We start from the raw sequence: 12,626 nt of genomic DNA on the forward strand, positions 1-12,626 counted from the left end.
TAACAGAAGGTTTGCCTTTAGCAGCACAAAACTGTGCAAATACTTACATAAAAGATCTTTGAAAAAACGTATACAAATAGCCTGCCTAAAGCTTCAGAATAGGAGGTATTAACAATGCAAAATTTATGTTTATACAAAGGCAAACCCATACTGCTTATGACTGTGGAGAATAAACAATGTTTCTCATTCAGTGTATGAATATCTATGGTGCTTTCCGCAGGATTAGCACAGATGCCTGAATATCTGTGGTGCTTAACTCCGCATCTGACGGCACATGGAACGTTAATAAAGAGAAGCTGCGATGCACGTCTGACTGGCCCTTAAAATTATGTGTCATCCCACGCTGTTGAAAGCAGCGTAGGGCCCCCAGCCCCGGGGGAGGGCGGCAGAGAGATGAACTAATCGAAAAGCTGATGTTGCTCTGATGGGCGCTAATTGCATGTCACCCTTTTACCCTTGAGCAATCCCATGACACGGGGTCCGGCGGCCGCGGCGCGTAGCCGCACGCATGCGTACCGTGGCTTAAATGCATCGCCGGGATGGTTCTGCGGGGTCCCTGCAGCTCTGCGTCAGCCAGGTGACTTTTAAAGGGTCTCCCCTCACAGGCTGCAACATCAGCGCTCTCATTCTGCAGGCTGTTTACCAGAGAGCTGAGATCCCAGAGCTATTCCAGGAAACACTGGGCTTATGGACGGGCTCCCGGGGCACAGAGCCACGAATAATCACTTTGTTTGCATCTATTAAATATGTATACTAGTACTGAAATATCTTGTTTTTTACTATATTTGAAAATGGCATGCATTATATCATTAATCTTTTATAAAATGAAGAAAAACATCTTAAATCATTTCTGCCATTTTTACTAGCATCTGGGACTAGTTTTGGCCCTCTCTTTCCAAAAGGTAAATATAGACGAGCGGGATGAATCTATGTGTGGAGTAGGGACTGGGGAACGAGTGGAATTCAGTCAAGGATTCTAAGGTTGGATGGACAGAATCTAAAAGACCAAAAAGCAGGTTGTTTAGCATCAAGCCTTAAAGAAAAATGATTTTCAGAGACAGGCAGGAGATATAGAGGACCTTGTGTGACAAATAAGGACATAGACATGTAAGAAATGAAGTGAAGATGTGAAAAAGCAGTAGCTAAAACAAGGTTAATGGATTATGAACACTGCTATAGTGTTGCACTTTTTTGATGCTTGAAGCCATATACACCAAACGAATCTGGGGCATGTCTACTCTGGCCAGTATTGAAGCTGAGAGACACTGCCCTCTAGTGGATACCTGAGGTCTGGTAGCTGCTTGACTGCTTCTCCAGAATGATGGATCCTGCATGTCTCCCCGCAGTGTTCGAGGAGCCCGAGGACCCCAACAACCGCTCATTCTTCTCTGAGATCATCTCCTCCATCTCTGACGTCAAGTTCAGCCACAGCGGCCGCTACCTGCTCACCCGGGATTACCTCACCACCAAAGTCTGGGATCTCAACATGGAGAATAAGCCCATCGAGACCTACCAGGTGAGTCTCGCGCCTCCTTCCTTCCTTATGCTCTGGCATGCTTTTGGACCTGGCACAGTTCATCACACACCCTCTCTAACCAAAGCAGCACAGAGTAACTGTGGAAATCGGATACTGTCAACACTGTGCTTTTCACCCAAAGAGGCTTGTTTTAAATGAATGGAACATTCTTTTTTTAAGAAATTATTAATGCCCTTGCATTTGCTTTGGGCTGCAGGTGATACACATCACAGCAGTGTTGTGTATGTATGTGTGTGTGTGTGTGTGTGTGTGTGTGTGTCTGTGTGTGTGTGTGTGTCTGTGTGTGTATGTGTGTGTGTCTGTGTGCGTGTCTGTGTGTCTGTGTGTGTGTGTGTGTGTGTGTGTGTGTGTGTGTGTGTGTGTGTGCACGCTGCACAGTCAGTGGGGTACCTGCAGTCCGCGAGCCCTGGGGTCTATTTATAGCAGCACGCTGGCCTCCGTCCCTCACAGCCCAGCCGGATCTGCAATGCAGCACCTAAAGGGAAGCGGCGAGAGAGGGAGGAGGCCACTTCCAAACGGCGCTGCTACTGTTTTTATCCCGCTTCGGCTTTTTCATCGTCGCCTCTCGCTTAGTCACAAACCGCGTGCGCAGCCTGGCAGCTCCCGGCTGATCCCTCTTTCCAAATAAAGCACTGATCCCTTTTTTTTTTTTTTTGAATCCACGTTGGTGAAATTAAGATACGGGCGAGGGGAGGGGGCACCGGGGAGCGGGGAGAAGAGAAGCGCAAAAGGGAGCGATGGAAAGGAGCAAAGGCAGGAGAGAGGGGAAGACGGGGGGAGGAGAAGCAGGGTCTTTGCTGGGATGCCTGGGAGCCCCAGACTGGTATCAGGCTGTTATATATAATTCATTCATCGTTTTATTACACAGACAGCCTGTATGCTCATTGCAGCATTCGGCATGATGCAGGATCCATGCAGCATCCAGTGTCCCGCTGCAGTGCTGCATAGCCGCTTCTGCTGGCTTCTGTAATTAACCCCCCCTCCACCCCACGGTCCGTGAAGAGGGCTGACGGTGCATGTGGCCCCCGGACCCCCCCCCCCCCCCCGCCCTCCCCCCACATGAACAATGGGAGATTCTGCCCTTTTGATGGGGTATAATTTGCAGATTGGGGGGGCTTGTTTATACAGGGGTGACAGGACGATGACAGATTAAGAAGGCGGGCCTTTCCGCAGAAGCCAAGTACGTCGTCTTTAACAGTGAAGAGCGTGCAGAAAGCTCACGTGTCACACGCAACCCTCGGGGATACAAGCTCATCTCCTGACATGAAGGCTGGTTCTCAAACCTGACGTGCTCTTTGAAATAGAGCCCAGCACGACTGTCAGGTGTGCACATGTTTTTTAAGAAAATAAAATAACCAAGAAGGGATGAACAGCTAAAATGAGATAGACGAGCGCAGCAGGATTCCATGTGTACTTTTTCCAAAATCACTGTCACTGAAAGACTATGTACTATTGAATGTGTCCTGGATCAGTACAAACTAGCCAGGCTCATGATTCTGACCCTGAATCTGCTGTCCCTGAAGTGTCACACTGTGTCTCCCCAAATGTATTCCTGTAGAGTCAGCAGGTTTTATTTATCCTTTCACCTGCAGCCAGGTTGTAATGCAGAATACCATTTAACCATACTGTGAAGAATTCTTCCCAGTGTCTCTGCTAATCTCTCTAAATTGCATGTTTGCTCTATGATGTGTGATTATGTTTCATCATGGAGGGTGACGAGCTCCTGTGTCCCCTGCAGGTCCACGATTACCTGCGCAGCAAACTCTGCTCCCTGTACGAGAATGACTGCATCTTTGACAAGTTCGAATGTGCTTGGAACGGAAGTGACAGGTGAGTGATCGTCGCTGCTGAGGTCATGGGACAAGATGACCCTGTGGAACAGTCTAGAAGGTGCAGTATTCATCAGGTGACAAACAGAAAGGAAGGCAGCACTGAGAAACATATCCTAGTATAGTATAACACCATCATCTACTGGGAAATGCTAACTCAAGTCAATAGTGTAGTTTGCCTGGTTGGCCAACGGGGACACATCAGCTCCAGTGTATGAAAATGAATCATCCAAACAAACCAGATTCAATTGTCTTATATTCAGTATTCTCTTATCCTGCCATGTGTCAGGCAGTGCATGGATGATATGATTCAGATTGATAATGTATCACTAACGAGGTTGTTTCGGTGCCGCGATGCAAACAGTTAAAGCATCTGACACAACGGCGACGGCTCCGCTTGGCTCCGCCTGTCACGTCTCCGGGCTTAACGATGCTGTGCGACAGAAGGCCTGCCGCTACCCCAGCACTGCCTGTCCCCTCCTTATCAGAGATCAGAACAAACACGCCCCCTCAAAATAAATAAATAAATAACTGCCTCACTGTGATGACAATGACTGGCCAAGGACGGTGTTCCGTTAGTAAAGAGGACACTGTTGTTTTGAGGGTCTTATTGTGCATTGTGGGAAAATGTGATTGGCTGATATTCTGTGCCCCAGTGTGTCATTTCATTCTCTGACTCTAATGCTGAATTACTAGTGTTCACCTACCTGAAGTCCACAGGGACAGCTGGCCTTAAATCCACACCTCTGTGACAGACCCGCTGCTTTGGCACCACCCCTGGCTTCGTCTCCTTCTGTCCATTTCTGCCACACTGCTGAACAGTGAACAGTGAACAGTGAACAGTGAAGCCTCTGCAGTGAGGTGTCAGGCTCCCTTCACCCTGCTTTGATTCTTTGGTAGTTTCAGAATGCTTCACTATAAATAATACAGTGATTTTATTTGCTAAGGACGGAGGACCATTAAGTCACGGGTTGGGGTCCTAGGATACCTTCTGATTGCATACCCTGGACAATGCAGACCCCTCTAACACTGTAAATGGATAACTATAACAGTATTAACTGTTATTATTAATTGTTAGTATCGAAATCATACAAATGACTGAAAAGGATTCGAAGTCACAAAATTTGGCTTTGCCTGTAACCACAAGGTGGGTGCATTTGAATAGTGGTTTATGTTCTGACTGCTATACCATATGGTCTGGACGTAGTCCCAGTGGGGGGACGACAGCCGTCAGAAAGGAGTGTTTTAGCACGCTGTGGTCACAGTGAATGCACAAGAGTGCTACGCACATTGAGGTGGGGGGAGTGAAGCAGATTTCCTGTAGAATGTTCCCCCCTTCCCCCTAACCACCCCCCCACCCACTTTGTGAGGGGCAAAGGTAGGTGTATGACCCATAGCCAAAGAACTAAGAGTGAAGAAGGGGTTTAACGTGATTGATCTGTTTACTAGATTACTTAATAACATAACACCCTACCATTATACTGAAGGAGGAGTCTATTGCGTAGTAACATGGCAACCCTCACCTGGAGGGCAGTCTGAATATGGTAGATTTATTTTACTATGTTACGTAGTATTTCTAATTATTATACAGACGCTTCTATCTCCAGATGAATTTAGCAGAATGGCAACAAGGACATGCTGGTAACAGTCAAGCCAGTCATTGTCAAAAAAAGACCACAGTTAGAGTGGCATTTTCAACACCCACACATTTGTTTTGTGTTACGCATAAATCAGTCAGTGCCGGAATCACCTACTCTGTCTACACATCTACACACTGAACTCAAGTGAACCATTAAGCATTACGACGGTTTAAGTAAGAAATGTTGATTTATGACGACCCTGACTTGTACCTTCCCTAACCTCAGGTTAGTGCTATGTTCACTAATGTACAGTGAACATAGCACTAACCTGGCTCCTCCCTCGAAGGGAGGAGCTTGAGTCTGCCTGCAAGTAGAGAAGGACAGGAATAATGGCTACTGACGATGATACTGTCAGCTGCTTGTGAGATAGGGCGCATAGAGATTGATGTGGGGGGTCAGACTGATCCAAAAGCTAAGGAAGTCAGACAAACTGCACATGATGGATGTTTGCTCGGAATCCTTCATGGGGCTGGTATTGATCTTTCTCTAGAGAACCCGGACGGAAGTTTCCACACAGAACAGGAGTGTTAGGCGTGATCTCATAAAAAGCATAACTGCCATGTGTTAGTGGGACACAAAGCAGCTCCATTCAGAGTGACAGTAATAGGGGACAGACACTCGCTAATTGAGTTTGCTCTCTTTATCAGGCCATAATTTGAGCTGTGTGAAACCCTAATTGGGAACCTGGGTGGGGTGGGTTTTGTGAGACCCCCCTCCCCCTGCAAAGATGAGCTTAGACTGGAGTGATTATTCATTATGTGGTTACCATTAACCCCCCCCCCCCCCCCTTCCCATTAACCACCGCTACCACCACGTGACCTGCCAAATGTGCGTGTGCTAACGTGTGGTGTGTGATGTAATGATTTAATGTCCTCCCATATGCCATGTGCTTAGATCTCTACCATCCCGGTCTGTAGGCTTCATCTAGGCATGTGTGTCTATTATTAGTCATTCAATACTTTAGGGATGAACCAGTCTGGCTATTTCTGTTTTTGCATATTTTTTTGCATTTTCGCTTTTTTTTTTTGACATTATTTGATTTATCAGGTTCAATTAGCCAGTTAATACTTTGTATATGCCAGCTTGATAAAGGCACAGCATATGTGCTGCACTGCTTCACTAATTGCAGATTCACTTGTGTAAAAGCACCCAGTGCTTCACTTCCAGCTATCTATCTTCTATAGCCGCTTATCTTGTATGGGGTCAGTGTGGGGTTTTCAACTCGCAGGGCTAATTTACATTATTGTCGGTGTCATGAGTCTCAGTCCAGCTACTCTGCCCCCACTTAACTGTCAACTGATTGTGAAATGATTCTGATGACAGCACAGAAATGGGCAGGACTGTCCTTCTCCGGGCCCAAGCAAAGGGCTTCTACCCACAGAGCCACAACCGCAAAGGCAGCTGGCCAGCTGACAGTCCCATATTTGATGGTGCCCTGAACCTGGGTGCTTCTTTAAAACAGAAGTGCACTTCTTGGCAGTCTAGGTCATTTTGAGGAGTTAATTAATGAACAAAAGAAGGAAGAGGCTGGCTGACGCAGCAGCTACAGTTAAAGCAGAGCGATGCAACTTTGACTTTAACAGCAGCTGCACAGTGTCCTCTCCAATCAGCAGTGGCTTCTCAGAACCACCTCGAGTAATTTGTCACAGGAACACGTGACCAGTGCCTGACAGTCGACGGGATCAGCTGTATATTTCCTTTCTGCTGCTGGCTTTTCATGCTGAAATTGTGCTTTTTTTTCCCATCCCACGCTTAGAGAATATAAATCACGTTCAGTGTTCGTGGCTGCAAAGCTTGAAGGAATACTAATCAGAGAGAATTACTGAATTGTTCTCCGGTCGAGGATAGACATGGATCCCAGCACCAGCTTACGAAACAGCGATTATCACCACTGTTCACCATGCTAAAAATAAAACTGCATCTGTGAGCCTTCGGACACTGGGGACACAGAAGCCTGTTGTCTTCGCTTTGCGTCTATTTAAAGGCAGTTATCGGATTTATTGTATAGATGGGGTTTTAAAATCATGCAAGATGTTGTGCTGTTTTCACCGGGGCCTGTGGGCTTTCTGCAGGCAGAAACGTCTGCACGTTTGAAATAGAACTGTTACTTCTGACGTTGGCATCTAAGAATGATATGATGCCTTTAAACAGATCATTCTGTGCCATAAATGTCCTTAAAAACAGCAGCCTGGCCCTGGAAGGTACAAATCCCCTCCTTTTCCCCCTCCACCCCCATTCTCTGTTAATAGACATGCCCAGATGACAAGGGCTCATGATCCAAGGCTACACCCTGATTGGTCCCGTTCAGGGGTGTGGTTGGGGGGCCTAGTTCATGGCAGTTCTCTTGAATAATGCATTTTGGGAGGATGGAGCTATATTAAGTGAGGGTGGGGGAAGGGTGCCATGTTTCTCAGGGCTGCCAAATGACAGGCGGGTAATGTGGTGATGAGCACTAGACAGGCGTCGTCCCTCTGAGCTTTTTGGAACCTCCCCTCCATTATATAGGAGCATAGCTGCCTTGTTGGTGAAAAAGATGTGCACATGTTCATTAGCTATCTTCTTTTAGATCAGGGGTGGACAATCTTATCCGTAATGGGCCGGTGTGTATGCAGGTTTTTGGGAAAACCTGTAGATCAGCTGTTCAAACCCAGGTGTGAGGACTCTTCAGCCAATCAGTCCTCTAATTAGTAATCTAATTAGGGAGTTGCCCCGAAAACCTGCATACACACCGGCGCTTTGCGGATAAGATTGGCCACCCCTGGTTTAGATGCAAAGGTACACTATCCATTCAGCTTGGCTGTCAGTGGACTACGCTGTTGATGAACAGAAAATTTAAGAAATATTTACCATGGAAGGTAAACCTTGATAAAAACGTGTACAGTCCATAAATAGGTGGGATTTATCTCTGTTGCCGTCCTTCACTGATACAGGGATTCACTGAGACTTCTTGTGCCTGGGTCTCCCTGCAATCCCACTGGTTTGTTGAGGACGCCGGGCATTGTCATTGTCAAACTTCCACCACGTGGTTGGTCACATGTGCCCGTAATGTTTTGCACCTTTGCCATACAGAATTGAGAATAGTCGAGATGACCCAGACCGCTCCGCTTGCCATGTTGCCATGTTACCATACTCGAAGTTGACTCCTACCCCCTTTTCCTGCTGGTGCCCACAGTGTGATCATGACTGGAGCATACAACAACTTCTTCCGGATGTTCGACCGGAACACCAAGCGGGATGTCACCCTTGAGGCGTCCCGGGAGAGCAGCAAGCCGCGCGCGGTGTTGAAGCCGCGGCGGGTGTGCGCTGGCGGTAAGCGGCGTAAGGATGACATCAGCGTGGACAGCCTGGACTTCACAAAGAAGATTCTACACACGGCTTGGCACCCGGCTGAGAACATCATCGCTATTGCCGCCACAAACAATCTGTACATCTTCCAGGACAAAGTCAACTCGGAGATGCATTAACACTGAGCGCAACATTGGCGCAACATTGGACCATCAACCCCCCTTCCTTCCTTCTGAGAGGAGCCCCTGCAGCTCCCAGCTTTCCTCAAAATATTCATTGGACCCACCTGACATTTGGAAAAAGGGCAAACACTTTTTGTTGGAATTGTGGATTGTGATTCATCTGTTGTGTTTGTTTCCCAATGGTTTTCAGGAAGCCATCAACGAGGTGGAGATCACAGACTTTTTACTCCCAAGTGGATAGAAGGAATGTATGATTTCACTTGACATCCTCGTTTAGCTTTCCAGGGTTTATTTCACCTGCTTCTAGCTGCCCAAATCATGCCCTCTTTGCTCTGTCACAATTTAACTCTTGCTGTCACTCTAGTTGTCACACGTTGTCAGACCTGGTATCATTTTTCATATGTGAAAAACTATGATGTTTTGTTGCTAACCCCCTGCAGGTCTTTGTTAACGTAACCCCTGTTGATTGTAAAAGGTTCAGCAGTGGATGGCATTATTTTACCAATCAGCTTATTCATTTCCACAGCACTATTGCTCCAAAGAGAATTATATTCTTAAAATATTATAATTCTTACCATCGAGTTGTACTTTTCATGCACTAGGTACTGCAAACAAGGAGCTGGGCTTGTGACCAAAAGGCTTCAGGGTCTAGTCAAGGAAGGGCACCCTGCTCCCTCTGTAACTGCTAGGGTGATTTAATAAGATATTTCAAATATTCAAGCTGTGTACATGGGTAAAACTGTAAGCTTCGTAAGTAATTCAGCAACAGCATAATCTAAGAAGCCAGATTTGCAAAGTAGGGCAGCAGATATTTTGTGAATGAAACAAAGACAAGAAATCTTTATCGATGTGGTTATTAATGATGTCAGCAGGACTGATCTCACTGCAGGTCGCCGCCCTCATGCATGTTGGTTCTTTAAGGGCTTCTAGATCTTCACCTGCCCCCTCACTTTCACTTGATTTTATTGGGCGGAAGGTATATAGTTTAAAACTTTTAAAAGGTTCACAGATGGAACTGAGGACACCTTACGGCCAGCAGAGTAAGAAAAGCAAAGTTGTAATCAAAACATTCAAAGTGGTTTCAGATCAATCAGTTTCTGTTGTTGAGAATACAAGCTCCAAATATTCTTTGATCTTTGGGATAGACTACATGTTCTGTGTTTTCTAAAGGCTGTTTTTTTTTCAGAAAGCATTAGCTTCAGGGTTAATCGGGTTGAGCACTGCCCCCCCCCTTTCCTTTGTGTCGTCTGTTTTTTCATCTCATTCGTCTGACTTGAGTTTTAGCATCGTTGTCTGAAGTGGGGTCCAGAGTATTGAATGTGACCCTCTGATGTGGGGTTTCTGCGGTGACTGCTGTGTTTTTGAACTTTGTAACAATTAAATTTGGCTTTGGTGTTTGGAATGAACAGGGTTAGGGTGGAGGTGGGGGGGGGGTGAAGAGGGTCACATGGAGCCCTGCACTTTGCAGCGTGTAGCGTGTTAGTGGTGGTTATAGTGATTGTGGTGGACATGGTATGGTGCAGGTGTGAATGTATGTCTCAGTTAAATCCTTTTGTTTTGTGTTGTGAGCTTACGGTAATGTTGACGCTGACAGCAAGGACAGGACCGCTGGCGAAAAATGGCATTTTTGATAGAAGGATCCTGTTTGGAGGGATTTCTGACTCTCCTGTGATGAGAGACTGTATTTTACAGCACAGAGAATGACCAATGGTATGATATTGCACTCTCTATCTCTCTTTCACTCTGAACATGCAGCCTTTACAAAAAAGATTTGTACAATGATTACGAATCCCCCCCCGTGAGTCCAGGCTTACCTTAGGGATTTAGACCTTGACACATGCTCCTTTGCAAATTAGGAAAAAAAGAAAAGAAACAGCAAATGACCCTGCATGATAATAATTGATCTGTTTTTAGGTTTCTGGCTGCCTTTTTCAGAACCATAAACGGGCTGTTTGCTGTATAATGGCTTGCAATGGTGTGTCTTTTCATGGCACTAGATACCATAAAACAACTAATATACGTTTTGTGTTTGGAGGCACAAAAGCATGTTTGCCATTGTCCAGTGTTACAATGTACATTTATAATGCTTACAACTTTTAATGAGGCAAAAATTAAAAGGAATGAGGAATGTTTATTAATAATAATCAAATCTTTGTAATGGATCAATGGAACTGTGTATATACTGTTGATTCTCTTTACGATATAACTAATATTTCCTGTAATAAAACAAGAAGATGCTGAACACAGGAGGAATGTGGCCCCGTAGGATGTACAGGAGTACAGCTGTCATCAGGACGTCTAGAAAGTCATGTTACTTTTGGCATGAAATGAGGGGGACAGTCAGTTCAGGTCATTCCATGCTGTCCCTGAAGAGTGAAGAGGCCCACAGGCAGCCTTACAAAGGCACTTCTGCTTCTCAGCTCAGTTCCCCACCGTGACGAACGCTCACCCCCACCTGCCCCGTTCCTCAGCCAGAAACAAAGCGACTTTGAAAACAATGTTGAAATTAGACACACATTGGAGTGGAAATTACAGTACACACTCTTCAGAGCCCAGCTGAATCTTTTCCTCTGGTGTTCAGTTTTTTACAGATTACATATATTTCTCCTAGGCCACTGGCTTAGGTGCCTGTCCTTCACATCGGGTTCTCCTCCTTTCCTCCCATTCACCTTGCATTTGTTTATTTTCTGTCAATTTCCTGTTTTTTGGACGGCATACATGTCAAACAGACAGTTATAAATATGTTAATATGAGTTTTCAAATAAAGATTTCAACAAACAATTGCATCCTATAGTTTATGGCAAGGATCTCTTTTCTTTCTGGGCCCATTTCCAGGTAAGAATTATTGCTTAACTGCCGTGGACAGAACAGCTCGTCGACCCTGGACTCTTAATATTAAACATTAGATACAGGTAAAATACCTTCTGCTGACCAGCAGAAGCTCTGACAATAACATCTTCTCCAGACAGACTTATTCACTTGAATATTAACACACTTTTACCTTGACATGATTTGCAACCAGTCATGCATGACTTAGTCATGAACTGCAAGATCAGTTGTGTTCATCTCATATTAAAAGGCAAACTCTGTTGACATATTGGCTGAATTCTTTCAGTTTAATTCAGTTATATATCTAGTGAACAGATAAAGCAGTCCTTCGCATTAGCTGTTGGGTTCCATCTTTAGGTTATGCAATTACAAAATTTTATGGGAAAGGGAGCCACCTGCTGGTAAATTTGAAGTACTGCTTCAGAAGAGTAATTAGTTCCGTATTAACGTTTGTCAAATGCAAGAGGGCTACTTATTAGGTCCATTTTATCTCTTTACCAGTCAGTATGGGTAAATATATGTGTAATTCAACGTGATGATGATTTGAAAACAAATCTAGGGATTTTTCAATGTTTGTTAATTTTGTATAATGTTGATTGTGTCATTTTATTGCTATTTAATTTGCAGAGTTTAGCTTACAAATAGCAGGATTGCCAAAAGCATTCAGTGTTGAGATTGAGATAATAATTGTTCTGATCATGGTCTTTATTCCGCTTGTCATGTCTTAGGATTAATTTGTCATGTAAGCCAAAAGTTATAGTCTGATTGTTTAACAGTTTTAGTTCGGAGTGGAAGGTTAAAGCACTTAAAGCAGGTTAGTTACTACGGCTTCCCTGGAGGGGACGCATGAGGCCAAACATTCGCGTCTCATGAATTATTTAATGTTATTGATTAGCATTAGATCAGGAGTGCAAGCAAGAGTAGTCCAGTCTATACTTGCCCTGCAGTTGTGATTTATGATTTTACGACAACAATCATCATTGGAGCATCTTGCTCTGTCGCCAAGCTTTCATGAATTGCCAGGGCAGTGAAATGGACACTCATACCGACATTAGGGTTCCTGCACTAAATACTACTGCTGTTACCTGCCAGGCCACAGACCATTATGCAGCTGTCAATCAATGAAACAATGGGGAGTAACCAAGTGGAGCCTCGACTGCCACTATAGGCTGCATACCCAATATTTGTTTGTGCCATACAAAGCCAAGCCCTTTAAGGTGAATTGCATCAAAAGGATTTCCAGAGAAAAATAAATCCCCCCAACCTGGGCCACCACAACGAGCGGAAAGCTTCACTAAACCACAAGCACGTAAAAAAATACTCA

The 12,626-nt window shown here is 45.0% G+C and overlaps 1 protein-coding gene across 2 annotated transcripts in view; it reads left to right on the forward strand.

Annotated features, from left to right (window-relative positions):
* LOC111836212 (serine/threonine-protein phosphatase 2A 55 kDa regulatory subunit B gamma isoform) overlaps nt 1–11,264 on the forward strand; it is a 67,578-nt gene extending 56,314 nt beyond the window's left edge. For both annotated transcript variants that reach the window (XM_023797275.2, XM_023797276.2), the window contains 3 exons: nt 1,347–1,516; nt 3,276–3,367; nt 8,179–11,264. In XM_023797275.2, coding sequence (XP_023653043.1) covers nt 1,347–1,516; nt 3,276–3,367; nt 8,179–8,470 — 554 coding nt within the window. In that variant the 3' untranslated portion in view covers nt 8,471–11,264. The remainder of the gene's footprint in view (nt 1–1,346; nt 1,517–3,275; nt 3,368–8,178) is intronic.
* The last annotated feature ends 1,362 nt before the right edge of the window (nt 11,265–12,626 follow it).

This window comes from Paramormyrops kingsleyae, chromosome 12 (genome assembly GCF_048594095.1).
Source record: "Paramormyrops kingsleyae isolate MSU_618 chromosome 12, PKINGS_0.4, whole genome shotgun sequence".
Lineage (NCBI taxonomy): Eukaryota > Metazoa > Chordata > Actinopteri > Osteoglossiformes > Mormyridae > Paramormyrops > Paramormyrops kingsleyae.